At 43.9% G+C, this 16958-nt stretch overlaps 1 protein-coding gene across 1 annotated transcript in view; it reads right to left on the minus strand.

Moving 5' to 3' along the window:
* Positions 1 to 15517, minus strand: part of chodl (chondrolectin) — a 29199-nt gene extending 13682 nt beyond the window's left edge. The window contains exons 1-4 of the mRNA XM_069889033.1: positions 15001 to 15517; positions 9719 to 10037; positions 5687 to 5844; positions 4060 to 4107 (exon numbers count right to left, since the gene is read on the minus strand). Coding sequence (XP_069745134.1) covers positions 4060 to 4107; positions 5687 to 5844; positions 9719 to 10037; positions 15001 to 15094 — 619 coding nt within the window. The 5' untranslated portion in view covers positions 15095 to 15517. The remainder of the gene's footprint in view (positions 1 to 4059; positions 4108 to 5686; positions 5845 to 9718; positions 10038 to 15000) is intronic.
* Between the last annotated feature and the right edge of the window lie 1441 nt (positions 15518 to 16958).

Raw genomic sequence — 16958 nt, forward strand, 5'->3', positions numbered from 1 at the left:
TGAACTTTGCCTACTTCCACTGACACAGGCAAGTATCCTGCATCATGGGAGCAGTGGTGGTGATGTAATTAAAATCACAAGATTGATAATCCACTATTTGGACATACAACACGGTAACAGGCCCTTCCGACCCAAAGCCCGCGCCACCCAAATAATCCAATTAACCGACAACTCTTGCACGTTTTGAAGGATGGGAAGAAACTGGAGCATCTGGAGGAAAAACATGCAGACACGGAGAGACTATACAAACTCCTTACAGAGAGCGGGGGGTTCGAACCCATTTTGCTGGCACTGTAATAAGCAAAATATAATCTGCTAAAAGGAGCTCAGTGGTTCAAGCAACTTCAGTGGGAGAAAAAGAATGATAATAACATAGGAAAAATCATGCTATCATAGGAAAAAGAACATGGATGATTTTGAATAGCAGAGCAGATCCAAATGGCTGATAGCCAATGCACACACACTCTCATTGTGCTTTCTTTCTGTTAATCCTGGACTTCCTTTCAAACTTAAAAGGCTTTTGGCAAGTGCAGTTCAGAGTCAACCATATTACTCTTGGATCGCAGGTCACATGATCAAAGAAAAGTGGCAGATTTTTGTTCCGTCATAAGACATTAATGAGATGGATGGATATTTGGGACAATTAGTCATGACACTCACTCCTTATTAACATTTTCAAATTTAATTCCAATTTTCAAAATGCTGCAATCAGATTTGATCTGAATTGTCAGTCATGTACATTAGTTATTACACCATGATAATATGGTCCTTGCTTGTTACAACAGGATGCAGAGATGGGCAGAAAAGAGGCAGATGGAATTCAACCTGAATAAGTGCAAAGTAAGGCAATATGATAGATCAAACATGAAGGCAGAGTACATGGTTAATGGTAGGGTATGTAACAGTATGGAAGAACAGAGGGACCTTAGGGTCCAAATCCATAGATCTTTCAAGGTGGCAATGCAGGTTTTTAGAACAGTTAAGAAGGTCTATGCAATGCTGGGCTTCATTAATTGATGGATTGAATTCACGAGTCATGAGATAATGTTGGAGCTCTATAAATCTCTGGTTAGACTACACTTAGAATATTGTGTTCAGTCTGGTCACCTCATTTCAGAAAAGATGTGGAAGCCATGGAGATGGTGCAGAGGAGATTTACCAGGATGTTGCCTGCATTGGAAAATAGGTCTTATGAGGCAAGGTTAGCAGAGCTCAGCCTTTTCTCCTTGGAGCGAAGAAAGGTGAGAGGAAACAATGGAGCCCTACAGGATTATGAGAAGCATAGATAAGGAAGACTGCACCTTTTTGCCAGGGCAGAGTAGCAAACATCAGAGGACATCTGTAAAAAGTAAAGGGATAGAAGTTTTGGAGGAGACATTTGGGTTTTTTTTTTAAATAGAGAGTTGTGGGTGCCTGAAGTGCTTTGCCAAGGATGGTGGTGGTGGCTGAAACATTAGGGGTATTTAAAAGACATGGATGAAAGACAAAAATAGTGTTTATGAGATAGGGAGGGTTTAGTTTCGCTTTGGTAATATATATGGGCTGGCACAATAATGTTCTATATTGTCAGATCATCTGCCTCCATCTTCACTGGGTGCAATTCAGCCACCCAGCTTGAGTCAGCTGGGACTCAAATACACATCAACATTCAAGGGTTTTAAAGACTCTTGTCACTGGAGGGCTGGCAGTGATTGCCTTTGCAATATTTCCCACTGTTAAGGGTCACTGACCCTCCAGAGGCTGATGGGTCAGCCAATGGGAAAACTAAAAGGGTTAGGTCATGCCCAATCCACAGTTCAATACCAGGGCCAAGAGTGCATCTGCGTCTAATATTCGGCACTGTAATCCCGGGACTGATCCAGGACCACCACAGGGTGTACAGCAATCATGAAGTCACAGAAAGTTACTGCAGGGAAACTGGCCCTTCTGCCACTGTCTCTGCTGAAGCTCGAACACTCATTAACAACCACATCCACATCAATCCCCTCCCACCCCCGTCTCTGCCCCTCACCTACACACATGGGGGAAATCTGCAATGGCCAACAAACCTACCATTCAGCATGACTTTGTGAATGTGGATATAGGTTAATTGGGGAACTTGGGCAGCACGGGTTCATGGCCAGAAGGGCCTGTATGTACGTATGTCTAAATTAAAATTGGAGCTCCCAGGATGGGTGGGGGAACTAATGCGGTTGCAAGGATAATGTCCAAACTCCGCACACATTGGATCTAAGGTCAGGACTGAACTTGCGTGTCTGGCGGTGTGGGCCAGTGACTCTATTAGCTGATTCACTTTTGCTTTTCCATCAAGCACTACATTGATTCCAGATAAGAATGAGGATTGCCTGTCACACTGTATGTTGCAATGACGGTAAATCAAATATTAATTATTTAAATTATAAAAAGCAGGGTCATCAAGTTTGCAGAACACGTCAGTAACTGGCGACATCAGCAGCAAATTATGAGTTGCATTGCAGAGAAAAAGTGGAAAATCTTGTGATAATAACAGCGCAAGTCTCAACATGGACAAGATGAAGGAAATGATTGTGGACCTCTACCTCCTCGCATGCAGCATCTTCTAGCTACCCCCATCAGGGAAGAGATAGAGTAGTATCAGAGCCGGAACCACCAGGCTGAGAAACAGCTTCTTCCCACAGGCCGTGAGAATGCCGAATGAACGAATGAACTGCTCATTCAAACCCTCCAAGACTCTACTATTTATTCAACAATATTTATTTATTTTTATATCTGTATATACATACTGAACCTTTATCATTTCTCATGTGTGTTATGCCTGTATGTATGTTTGCATGTTTTTGCTCCAAGGACCAGAAAACGCCATTTTGTTGGAGTGTATTTGACACAAGAGAAACTTGTCCGTGAACTACTCTTTGCAGACGATGCCGCTTTAGTTGCCCATTCAGAGCCAGCTCTTCAGCGCTTGACATCCTGCTTTGCGGAAACTGCCAAAATGTTTGGCCTGGAAGTCAGCCTGAAGAAAACTGAGGTCCTCCATCAGCCAGCTCCCCACCATGATTACCAGCCCCCCCACATCTCCATCGGGCACACAAAACTCAAAACGGTCAACCAGTTTACCTATCTCGGCTGCACCATTTCATCAGATGCAAGGATCGACAATGAGATAGACAACAGACTCGCCAAGGCAAATAGCGCCTTTGGAAGACTACACAAAAGAGTCTGGAAAAACAACCAACTGAAAAACCTCACAAAGGTAAGCGTATACAGAGCCGTTGTCATACCCACACTCCTGTTCGGCTCCGAATCATGGGTCCTCTACCGGCACCACCTACGGCTCCTAGAACGCTTCCACCAGCGTTGTCTCCGCTCCATCCTCAACATCCATTGGAGCGCTTACATCCCTAACGTCGAAGTACTCGAGATGGCAGAGGTCGACAGCATCGAGTCCACGCTGCTGAAGATCCAGCTGCGCTGGATGGGTCACGTCTCCAGAATGGAGGACCATCGCCTTCCCAAGATTGTGTTATATGGCGAGCTCTCCACTGGCCACCGTGACAGAGGTGCACCAAAGAAAAGGTACAAGGACTGCCTAAAGAAATCTCTTGGTGCCTGCCACATTGACCACCGCCAGTGGGCTGATACCGCCTCAAACCGTGCATCTTGGCGCCTCACAGTTTGGCGGGCAGCAACCTCCTTTGAAGAAGACCGCAGAGCCCACCTCACTGACAAAAGGCAAAGGAGGAAAAACCCAACACCCAACCCCAACCAACCAATTTTCCCCTGCAACCGCTGCAATCGTGTCTGCCTGTCCCGCATCGGACTTGTCAGCCACAAACGAGCCTGCAGCTGACGTGGACTTTTTACCCCCTCCATAAATCTTCGTCCGCGAAGCCAAGCCAAAGAAAGATTTGTATAATCAGATTTTTAAAATGATTTACTTTTTAAAATTTAGTCGTCCAGTATGGCAACAGGACCTTTTGGCCCACGAGCCTGTGCCACCCAATTATACCTCATTGACCTACACCCTTGATACGTTTTGAAAGATAATAAATTTGCATTTGAAATAGTTAGTTTCCTTACCAGAGCCCAATTCTGAGTGGTCCACTAATTCATTTGTCAAGGTATTTCCTGTAATCAGAAAAAGGTTAAGAATATTGTGCACACATACAGCTTTTTTGATGCAACAAAATAATCTAAGGCAGATTACACAAAAATCATCAAACAAAATTGGACCAGCATTCTACTAATTTCTGAATAGTCTGACAACAAATCATAGTTTTCTTAATCGTAGCAACCTCATACGGTCACCTTTTGTCCCAGTTCTCCATGTCAACCAAGATGGCATTAGCGACTGGTGCTTGTATTTGGTCCATATCCTTCTAAGCCCTTCCTATCCAATATATCTGCCAAAACTGCTTTTGAACATTATAATTGTACTCACTTTTATAGTTTCCTCTGGCAGATCATTCCAGACACAGAACACTCTCTGAGTGTAAAGATCGTCTCTCAGATTGCTCTTAAATCTCTCCCCTTTCACTTTTAAAGATGCCCTCTAGATTTAGAAGTGTTTCTCCAGAGGAAAAGACTGTAGCATTCACTTTGTCCATGCCCCTCATATTTTATATACCTCCATAAGTTCACCTCTCAGCCTTCTACACCCTGGGGAATAAAGATTTATTTTATCTCAGTACTAAAGCTCCTTCATCCCAGCAACATCCCAGTGCATCTCCTCAGTGCCCCTTCCAACTTATCATGTGCTTTCTGTAGCTTGGATGATCAGGACAACATGCAATACTCTCAGTGCAGTCCCACCAAAAAACATTGTTCAGATGAATCTTTAAGTTATCTCTATGCCATAGGTGCTCTGTGATTAGTAAGGGATTACTTCAGGTGGTATGTGAATGGAAAGAAAAAGTTTGAAAACCACTGTTTTAATCGTACCTAAGTGACTCCAAATGAAATTGGCCAATGACAATTTTTCTCAAGCAAAATATTTCAGTAATAGTTGGGTCTAGACCAGTGATTCTCATTCCTTCCCCCCATCCCCCCCCACTCACATACCACCTTAAGCAATCCCTTACTAATCACAGAGCACCTCTGGCACAGGGATTACTTAAGGTGGTACATGAGTAGAAAGGAAAAGTTTTTTTTCATGATTTAAATTTTATTGTGTTTTTAAAAAAAGTTTCCCCATACCCTTATGTCAGAGTTAAAGTTAGGTAAATCATAAACTTATCCAAAAAAATTGAAACAAAAGTATCAATTTAGACCTCTAATAAGAGAAAAAAACTGCCATCATTAATATGCTTCACCACAACATCCACCACTATCTCCCCCCCCTGTCAAGGAAACAGATATTTGCCCCATTTTTGTGTATAGATGTCCAATTTATCACACTGTAAGACATGCATTCAAACACTGCCACTAGCCATTCCTGAGGCCCACTCCTGAAATGATGGTCCCCCCAAATTCTTCCACCCTTCAAATATAATTTGTCTTGCTACTAAAGTTTGAAAACCACTGATCTAGAGGAACTCAGCAGGTTGAGCAGCATCAGGGGGAGAAAAAGAATGGTTGATGTTCCGGGTCAGAACCCTTCATCAAGATTATAAAACTCAAGCCCTCTAGTCCCAACAACACCATGATGAAACTCCTCTGCTCCCCTTCCAACTTTCTTTAACTGGGCAACTGGAACATCACACAGTACCTGCTGTGTACTTGCAGATGAAGTTGTGTTTCATGTTGCATCTGTCGTCATTCCACTGGTAGAGATATGGTCCCCCCAGACCGGGCTGAGCGCTCAACTGGTGGTACATCACCACGCATGCCTCACTGCCACAGGATGGCTCATCAGCATACCAATTCCTAGCACAGCATAGAGGAAAACAGATAGAAATCAATCAAAAGCTGATCCACATAACCCCCAAGGGATTTGTTTCCATGGCACCCAGCTGTGTGGTATGGAGGCACTAGTATCAGAATCCCTAGCTTGTTCAGGTAAGCATCAATACACACACGTCTGAGAGGTCACAAACGGTTTCTTCAACAATGCTCATTTCAATGGCACATGGGCACAGCAAGATAGCACTGTTAACTCACAGCCCTTACATTCGATTCTGACCTTTGACGCCATCTGTGCACAGACTGAGGCCAAACAATTAACTCACCTGTTTGATAAGCCAGACTGGCATGGATCATGCTCCATGTGGAGTTTGTATGTTCTCCCTACATCCATGTGGATTTCCCCCAGGTGTTCCAGTTTCCATCCACGTCACAGACCTATGTGTTGGTATGTTACCTGGTTTAAACTAGTGCAGGTGCAAGGCAGATTCTGTGAGGAATTGATAGATGTGGAAGATAGAATGGGTCACAGGGAAATTAAGGATAGAATATGACGGATACATTTGTTTTCAGTCAACACAGACTCAATGGACTGAATGGCCTCTTTCTACATCCTAAAGAAAATAGCCATGTGAAATATTAATCCATTTCTATTTGGGAGCTCAGTGCTCAAATTGTCTTCCGTAACACTATCAGTGTGACGAAGACTACACTAGGTATGTACCAAAGCTCTTTGGGATATTGAAAATTGTGATAGGCATGTTACCTCATCTAATTTTTGAGATGTAGGCATTGGTGATGAGGCCATTACTTCCTGCCCTCTTGTGGTGTTGAACAGCATTCTTGAACCACTGTGGTCCATTTGGCCAAGGTGCTCCCACTGTGCTATAGAGGAGGGTGTTCCAGTAATTAGACAAATGTAATGCAAGGACAGCAGTACATTTCCAGATCTGGAGGGTATGTGACTTTGGAGGGTCGGGAAGAGTTATTCATCAGCACCTGCTGCTCATGTATTTCTTGCTGGCAGAAATGCGAGGTGCTAACTCCACAAGATGGTCCTTAAATTTACATCTGAAAAATACCCCAGTGACATCTCATAGTCATTGAGTTTTATAGCACAGTGGCATGCCCTTCAGCCCAACTACTCCATACCAACCAAATTGACAAACTAAACTAGCGCATATCCTTCAAAATCTTTTCTATCCATGTACCTATGCAAATTTCATTTAAATATTTTAACTGTACTCGCATCTCCCACTTCTTCTGGCAACTTGTTCCACACACTCTCCACCCTCTGTGTGAAAAAGTTGCCCCTCAGGTCCCATCTAAATCTTTTCCCTCCTAGCTTAGTCCTAGGTCCTCTAGTTTTAGATTCCCTCTAAAAAGATGTCTTAGCCTCCCATGCTCCCAACCTCCAGTTGCTTCTTATAACCAAAGCCCTCCAGTCCCAATAACATCCTGAATATCTTCATTCATTAAATGAGATCCCATCTGACATCACCAAAGTGTCATCAAGACAAACAGCAAGCAGCAGGCCCTGTGGCCCAACATGTCCATCCTGACCACATTCACATTCTGGGCTAATCCTATTTGCCTGCATTGGTTCCATATCCTTTTAAGACATCTGCTGCCCATATATCTGTCCAAATGTCTTCAGAACATCTCAATTGTACTCAATTCCAAGATTTCTCTGTCAGCTTCTTCCAGATACAGACTATCATTTGAATTTCCCTTCAGATCCCTATTAAACCCCCCCCCATCTTAAATCATTTCACATTAAATAAATGATGCCTTCAAAATGTTTTATTGCATTTTTCATATCATGCATTTGATTGCAGAAGAATCAATGATCAGAGGCCAAGCACTGAAAAATCAACCAAAGAGTTAGGGGAGAATTTTTTTTTTCCCCCAGCAGGGATTTGTAGTCTGCAGCACGGTACCAGAATGGGTATCAGAAGTAGAATCAACAGGATCATTCAAAAGTCCGAAACAGTAAAAATCCCTGGTATATGGCACCTATGGGGATTGGTAGATGCCGAATAAGCAAGTTTTCCAGTTGCTTGAGACTGCCTATTGTGGGAATGGAGAATTAACGGTGAGGTGTGCCAAATCTAAACTTCCATACTTTTTACCCATTTATTTTCCCTTTTCTTTTTGCCAGTTGCTTGAGGTTACTAGTTGTTTGAATTCCGGATAACAGGGATTTACTCTACATGCAAAAGATAAATATTGCTGGGCTCAATATTGATATGATAACTAATGAAGAGACACCACAGGCACAATGGATATGTTATACCAACTTAGAAAGAGTCCATTTGCCCCAGTGACTCTCTGCTAGCTCTCAAGTCAGCAATTCCATCATCCCTCTTCCCCGTTCCCAATTTCCCTGCTGCCTTACAACTTAGTCCCTCTCACCCATGCCCATCAACTTGGCTTTGCCATTAAACTATATTAAGGATCAATCAAAACAACCAAATAATGCATCATCAGGTCTCTGGGAGGTGGGAGGAAACTGGAGCACCTGGAGTCATGGGGTCACTGAGTTATGGAGTTTAACAACCCAAGGATAATGTACAATCTCTATCAGATGGCGGGGGGGACAGGATTGATTTGTGGTCCTGGACCTGTGAGGGAATAGCAGCAACAGGTGCACCATTTATACTGAACAATACATTGAAATCATCTTTTTCAGCTTTTGAGTAATTCAGGAGAGCCCCCTTGTGGGCTGAAGGAGCCAAATATGATTGTCGTTACAAGAATAGTAAATCCTAAAGCCTATCTGTGAATGAGGCAGTACTTTTAGCAAGAGGGAGATGTTGACTTTATCAAATGTCTGCAGGTGTACTGGAAATTGTATATGAATTGGTTGCATCACAGTCTGGTTTGGAAGGTGCTCAGAACACAGAAAGTGGCAAACCATTGTGGACACTGACCTCCCAGCCACTGAAGATATCTACATGAAGATGCTGCCTTATAAAGGCAGCCAAGATCATAAAATCACAACTGCTTCTCACTACTACCTTTGAGCAGAAGGTAGAGGGCACTAGTAATGGTGAGAAGACCCCCTGTTGAGAAAGTGAAGCAGAGGAGATGGCAATAAGGATGGTGACTACAGCAGGAGACCAGCGAGGGACTCGGCAGCGGAAGGACATACACAGGCTGCAGGCTACTGGCGACGAGGTAAAGCACTTGCACCAGGCTGCAGGCTGCTGGAGACGGGCTCATGAGAACCAGGTATTAGAACCAGGATTCAAGAGGGTGCTGAGGACAAGGAGGGATCCTGAAGGCCCTTGGGCGCTTAAGGATTCCCCATCGTGTCAGAGGATTGGATCTGAGCTCAGGTTGCCGATGGTTTGAACTGAACAGGAGATTGTATGGCTGTAGAGGCTGCGGGAGCACTGGAGGCAAATCCACAGAGACCCAGTGATTCTGGGCACTGGGTAATGCTAATGGCTAATCATTGTCTGCCTCATGGCAGACCAAAAGCAATTTGGTGCAATATTAATTTGTTTATTACATGATAATAAATAGTATATGTATCTGATTAGCACCTCTAGGTTCAAGTTTAGCTTTTATCCAACAGCTAACAAACTCTTGGGACTTCCCATAATCCCTTCTTCAGAGCACTACTCATGGTCCTTCTGCACCACTGTAATATCACATTAATTTTTGCACTAATTGCAGATGTGAATATTTATTCATCATTTTGTATTTATCTTTTGTTTCTCTTATGTGGTGATTTAATATCTATTGTTTGTTAATGCATTTTACATACCTGTGTAGCTGCAGCAAGTTAGAATTTCAGGACATCAGTACATTGTACTTATGTATATGACAGTAAAGTCACATCAATATCATCATCAAATATATAACCTTTCTTCAGAATCTCTGCCTTTACCTGAACTTTGCTGGACTTCCATCTGTCCACTCATAGAGGTCAGGACAATGGCTGATGGCATTGTGAGTTTGCCCTTCCCTGTTGCGCCTCAGGCCAATCCAGAAATCTCCATCGGAGAGACCAGAGCCCGACTTGGTCAAGCCCTGCAAGAGGGTCTCGATTAGTTTCTGCTCAGAGGCCGTCCTGATACTGAGGAGGGATCCCTTATCCATCTGGCAAGCCTGACTCGCCTCCTCGAAGCCGATGCGTCTGCTCAGGTCCTGGAAGTAGGCAATCTTGTAGCACGAATGCTCTGAGCCTCCATAGCAGATAGTCTGACCTGCAGGACAATTAATTTGAACATTCTGAGACTCCAAACCAATAAAGATAGCAATCCTGTGATGTTCATGTAAAAGCATTAGAACCACCATGTTGAAAAGTGTCTTCATGAACTTTGGTAGAAGAAATAGATGGTCAGACTATTATTTAGATGGAGAGAAAATTCAAAATTCCAAGGTGCAAGCAGACTTGGGAGTCCTCATATGGGATACCATAAAGGTTAACCTCTAGGTTGAGTTGGTAGTGAAAAAGGTGAATGTAATGTTGGGATTGATTTCTCGAGGAATAGGATACAAGAGCATGGATGTAATGTTGAAACTATAAAGCACTGGTGAGATCTCACTTGGTGTACTGTGTACAATTTTAGGTGCCTTATATGAGAAAGGACGTGTTGGAGTTGGGGAGGCTTCAGAGAAGATTTACTGGAATTATACCAGGAATTAAAGGTTTAGCATATGATGAACAATTGTCGTCTCGGACTGTACTCGGAGTACAGAAGGATGTTGAGGGGCCTCAGAGACATTTTGAATGCTGAAAGGCCTGGACAAAGCAGATGTAGCAAAGTTGTTTCCCATGGTGGGTGAGTCCAGGGACAAGAGGGCACAACTTTAGAATAAAAGAGCATCAATTTAAAACAGATGCAGAAACATTTCTTCAGTCAGAGAGTTGGTGGAACTTGTTGCCACAGGCGGCTGTGGAAGTGAGGTCATTAGATCTATTTAAGGCAGAGATTGGCAGGTATTTGATTAGTCAGGGCATCAAGAGTTATGCGGAGAAAGCTGGGGAGTGGAGCTGAGTGGAAAGATGTCTCAGCCATGTTGAGAATGGAGGAGCAGACTCAATGGAGGAGAAGTGGCCTGCACTTGTTTCTATCATGTATGTTCCCATGTAATCCAAGAATCTATCCATCCTTACTTTGAATATACAGTGTCTGATATTCTAGAGTTAGGCCCCCCATCCCCAAGGAAGAGCAGGCCAAAGATTCACAGCATGTTTTTTCAACAACCCTCACCACCTCATTTCTGTACAGACAACATAAAAGTTATAGACCTTAACAGTGACACAAAGACAAGTGTAAGATGCAAATTATATTGTAAGGCAAAGATACACACATTGTTATACACATCCAAAAAGCAAAAGGGATATGCTCACAGTGGAACAGTAACTCAGAGCTTCAGTAACAAGTTTCCTTACATCTTACCCTGAGATTCTTATGTGCAGGAAAATACTGAGAAAACTCAGCAGGTCATGCAGCATCCATTGGAAGAAAAAAGGCAGTCGATGTTTCGGGCCTAAGCTTTTATTATATGGATGCTGTGTTATCTGCTGAGTTTCTCCAGCTCCCTTGTGTACTGCACAAGACCTTAGCATCTGCAGATTTTCATGTTTAACTGTGATATCCCGCTATGTTATAGGCACTCCAACTGCTACATCACCTTTTTGACATCTACCCGAGGCCTGCTTCTGCACTGCATCCCTCTCGGACTATGGGCACTAGGAGGAAGGAGTTCACCCCATTGATTCAGATCTTGCGATCAACAACAACAATTTACTGTTGATTTATTTAACACATCCAAGGTTCTTCACAGAAAGGTCATCCTTTGCATTGGGCACCATCAGAAAAGATGATGTCAATGGAGGTAATTAACATTTTGGAAAAGGCAAGGGAGCATCAGCAAGTACCTGGGAAGATTGGGGAAGGGAACTCCAGGCCTTACAACTGAAACACTCTTCGGTGATACTTGCTCTAACTCTTCAGCATCCCATTACTAGTAAATATGTCATGGCATCTTTCTCGATGAATTATTTTATGTACCACAGCCAACTTCATTACTGACCCACCTAACATAAAGCCAGCCAGCAAAGCATCGTAGAGTCAGGAAAGCTGTGATATAAATGTCGAATTTTTAGTGCCTTGAGCAGTGACAAGAATGTTTAAAAACTCACTAGCAGAAAGTGGCATGGCTAGAAATGAACTTCTGCCAAATTATAATCCTATAAAGTCAATATTATCTTATTTCCAAATCTTGATGAACCTGGGAACATATTCTTTATCTTCTCAGTATTTGTAATGGGCTAGAGTATAGATCAGCTATTCTCCTCAGGGCCCATACAACACCACCACCCCCTCTCTCTACCCCTCTACCCCCCCCCCCCCCACCAGGGGCCACAGCACACATTTAAGAGAGCACAAAATGAAATAATACATTTTTTTAAAAAAATAGAGGATTGAAGTATGGAAGAGACCAACTAAACTTGACTGCTTCACGGGGAAGGGGCCCCCCATAAACTTTGAGCAGAGACCTAAGGGGGCCAAAGACAAAATAAGGTTGAGAATGGCTGGTGTCGACTATATCCCACTGCTAACACCCCTCGCATCTTGATTCGGACATACCCTGCTCCCCATCAATGTAGACTGTTTGAGAATAGAGATGGTTGGTAAGATCTTGGCCAAGCAGCCTGCTACTCACCAATATTGATTAACGAGGAAGCAGAAAAATTGGAGCGACAGCAGATCACTCGGCCATTCAATATTATCACAGCAGATACTCCAATTAAATTGCATGATACAGCTCCCTTCCAATCCCCCTCAATGTGTCTGGAAATCTATTTCCTTCTTTCTTAAATATAATCAGTGATCTGACCTCACATCTCTGTGATAGAGAATTCCTTTGGTTCACATGAAGAGATTTCTCTTCCTCTCAGGCCATGGAGTGAGTGAATAGTTTAAAACAACACAACAGTGTGCACTGTCCTGAAAAGGCTAGGACTTGCAGCACTCCCCTCTTTGAAAAAAAGAGAGAGAGTGAGAGTGAGACAGAGAGAAGGGAACGGTACATACTGTATACAGAGAGAAAAAGTGATAGATATACAGAGAATAAAGAAAAAGAAAGAGGGAGAGAGATATTTAGCAAGAGTGAGAAAGACAGAGAAAGCATGTGAGAGGGAACAAGGCAAAGATGCAGATAGAAGTATGAGACTCATAAATACAATGATAGGGAAATGGAAAGGCACAGAGAGAGAGAGACAGCTAAAATGTGACAGGAAAATACAGATATTTATATCTGATGAAAGACAGATATATCTATATACATGCACATACCCAAAAAGTGGCAGATACTCGCAGAGTAAAATGGTAATATAGAGACACACCCAGTGATACAGAAACAAATATATGTGCAGTGAGGTATTTATATATACATGCAGAAACAGAAATATCCACACACTCCTGTATTTGTAAACATGCATATCCAGACAGTAACAGATATGTGCTCAGAAATAGTAAGCTGGAGACATAAATTAAAGAAAAGAAGGTGACAGAGAATTGTGGGACTAATACATACATATAGATTATAGATATATATACACACACACATAAGGGAGAGGGGGGGGAGGGGGAGAGGGGGAGGGGGGAGGGGGGGAGGGGGGGAGAAGAGAAAGAGAGAGAGAAAGGGAGAGATGCACACACATACACAGTGAAAAAAGTACAAGCACGCAAAATCTGCCTGAAAATGTTTAATCACATTAACTCATGAGTTTTCATGCCTCAGCAATAACTTTGGATGATTAGTCGGAGAACTCACATTCATCCACTCCCTTTCATCACCTAACCATTCTACAGTCAATTTCAAAAGGCAGCCACTATTGAAATCTACAAAAGATTGCAGCAATGCATACAGAGTCAAGGTTTATCAGTCAAAGTATGGCTGGGTGGGCTGTTCTTGGTGAGGTTCACTAGGCAATAAATAACTCTCAAAACATAAAGGGAGGCTCCCTCTTCTTCAAACCACACTATGGTATAGGTACCTCTGCCAAAAGAACATCCCATTCGATATCTAGTACCAATCACCATACAAAGCTCCCTCCACACTGCATTGGTGTCAGGCAGGATTAAATGTAAAAGGCTTCAAGAGTGAGGCTGGGGATTGCCCAGTAAACCAGAGGCAAAAATTTAAGGATGTGACCATCACCATAACAAGTCCCACAGTCAAAGTCTCTCTGTGTCAGGAAGGGTAAGATCACAACAGCATCAGAATGGGAGAGACTTTGGAGAATTACACCCAAGAATTTTGGATGTCTGGAGAATGGCAAAGATGGAATGATCTTTGTTCGAGCTGGTTGAAGATGGATAATGAAACAGGCCCTTCAGCCCAGTGAGTCTGTGCTAACCATCCATTAATCCCATTTTATACACCCCCATATAATCTCATCAATTTCCCCCAGATTTCTATGTTGGGGGTAATTTATAATGGCCATTAAACCATGCATCTTTGGGATGTGGGAAGTTATCTGGTGAGATACCAGTGCGTTCGCAGGAAGAATGTGCCCCAGCTCCAAACTGGGTTTGGGGAAGTGATCACAAATCCTAGATGCCAAACAGACCTGAGTAAAAGGCTAGCATGTCTTTAGGAACAAAGGTTTAAAAATCACTTGGGGTTGGATTAGAAGGGGGTTGAAAGCCATTTCACCCAGAACTTGGTGGTGGGGGGGGTGTCTAGAACTTACTGTATGGACCAGTGGGGGCAGAAACGCTGTGATATAAATGTCAAATTGGGTGGGTGAGTCGGATGCATTGATAAGGCAGCTAGGAGACACTTGACTACAGGTCACTCGGCCATGGGAAAGGAATTCAAACAATAGGTGGACAATACGTTGGACCGAATAGACACCTTAATAGCACATTTCTAACATCATGATAAGTAGGGGAATGAAGGTGGCGATCTCTCCCTCTCCCCTTCACACACACACACCCCCCCCCCCCCACACACACACACACACACACACACACACACACACACACACACACACACACACACACACACACACACACACACACACACACACACACACACACACACACACACACACACACACACACACACACACACACACACACACACACACACACACACACACTGCCCTGTGCCGTCCGTGACAAAGGCACATACAAGGGCTGTACTCACCGCTCAAGACCCGAGTGCTGGAGCTGCAGAGAATTCCGCTCAAAATCTCATTCAGCACCAACATCGCGCTGGCCAGCGCCTGGGAAGGGAGCATGGAGCCGCGAAAGGGGATGCAATGCAAATTTAAAGGAGCGATGCAAACTGGAGAATTCAGCCAATTTAAAGCAGAACAAAGCAACTCGTGGAATTCTCCAGTCTATCAATGCACTTGGAGTGTCGGAATCCTGCAAGAATAGACAATTCAAACAGAGAATTTCGCGAAGGAAGCGCAAGGCAAATCAAAAGTACCCGCTAAAGGTTGGACACTAATGCAAAGCTCAAAGAGACTTAAAACAAAAGCCAAAAGCTAGCGGCGCCTGCAAAAGTCAGTCGAAGTGGGGCGAGCTCTCCTCGTGGAACACTGGATGTCCGGGTGAACGGTCCGCGCAGAACAGGGCTCAGTCATGGGCTGGGCTCAGTCAGAGGCAGTTCCTCTCGCCTGCCCCCTTCTCTGTCTTCGCTCAGCTCAGCTCTCGCCTCCTCCCCATCTGTGGACAGACTGGTCTTATCCGGGCCGCCTGTTTATATAATCATCCCGGATCCTCCTCTCGACCCGTCTCAACGACAGCCCCCCCTGCATCCATCCTCCAATGCCCGAAAGTAATCCGGTCCATTTTGTAAATAGTGCACACTGGAGTCATGGTGTCCTTTTGCTGAGTATTCTGGTGGGGGGGGGGTGAATGAGATACCACTTTAAACAGAGGAATCTCATCCCCCCTTTCCTGAATTCCCTGCCACTTATTCCCACCCACATTCCCACCCATTTATTTTTGATTCCCTTATGGGTGAGACCAGATCTAATGGTTTTACAGGAGGAGATTTAAATTTTAAAATTTTCCAAATTAAAAATACAGTATGGTAACAGGCCCTTTTGGCCCACAAGCCCCTGATGCCCAAGTACTCCCAGTTGACCTACAATCCACGGTACGTTTTTAAAGGGTGGGAAGAAACCGGAGCCCCGCGGGGGAAACCCACGCAGACACCGGGAGAGCGGACCAACTCCTTATGGACAGTGCCGGACTCGAACCCTGGTTGCTGGTTCTGTAACAACGTTACACTAACCACTGTACAAAGGACCAAGATGAGAGGGAACTACTTTTTCCCAAGGAAGGGTGAATTTTTCGAATTCCTGACACACGAAGCAGTAGAGGCTTAAATATAAGACATTTATTCATTGGTCATGGAATGAGGTGCAAGTTGGACGAAGCTGAGGCCAAGGCATCCATGATCTTTTTGATGGCAGAAATGGCCAGATGGCCAACTTCTGCTCTTGTTTCTAATGTACTTAAGTTCTTGTGCAGTTACCAGTTAGCCTTTAGGTAGCAGAAGGAAGTGGGGAGAAACCCAATGTAAATTGAGGAACAACACCTTATTTTCCATCTGGGCACTCTCCAGCCAGATGGCATTAACATTAGGCCTTTTCAAACTGTAAAATGGGGTTAACCGGGCAATTTGCACAGTTAGCACCCCAGCTACCCAGCAGTTTGAAAGGGTCCAACTGGGTCAACGCCATTAGAACCCCACCAGGTCCCTGACTTACCTCAGAGGTAGTCAGGCAACCCAGTTAAAATTACCTAGGTCTCATCCATGGCCAATTTGAAAATAAAATAGCCGACTTGCTTATTCCAGTGACGTCAGCATCTGAACATCCTGCAGTACTTCTGGTGAATGCATCATTGTGGGGGCAGGATCCCCCCCCCCCCTTAAATAGCCAAGTTGATGATTTAATGGGTAGATCCCCCTGCGATTTGAAAGGTGCTTCCAGCACTTTTGCCTCAGTAATCGTACCCAGGTCCCAGAAGGGCTACCCAGGTGCTACAATTTGAAAGGGGCTATTGACTTCATTGCTTTCTGCTAAATTTGCTTGCATTTTATTTCCCCTTCCTCTTTCCAGTTTTTCCAGTCCCCCCCATCCTCTT

This window comes from Narcine bancroftii, chromosome 7 (genome assembly GCF_036971445.1).
Source record: "Narcine bancroftii isolate sNarBan1 chromosome 7, sNarBan1.hap1, whole genome shotgun sequence".
Taxonomy (NCBI): Eukaryota; Metazoa; Chordata; class Chondrichthyes; order Torpediniformes; family Narcinidae; genus Narcine; species Narcine bancroftii.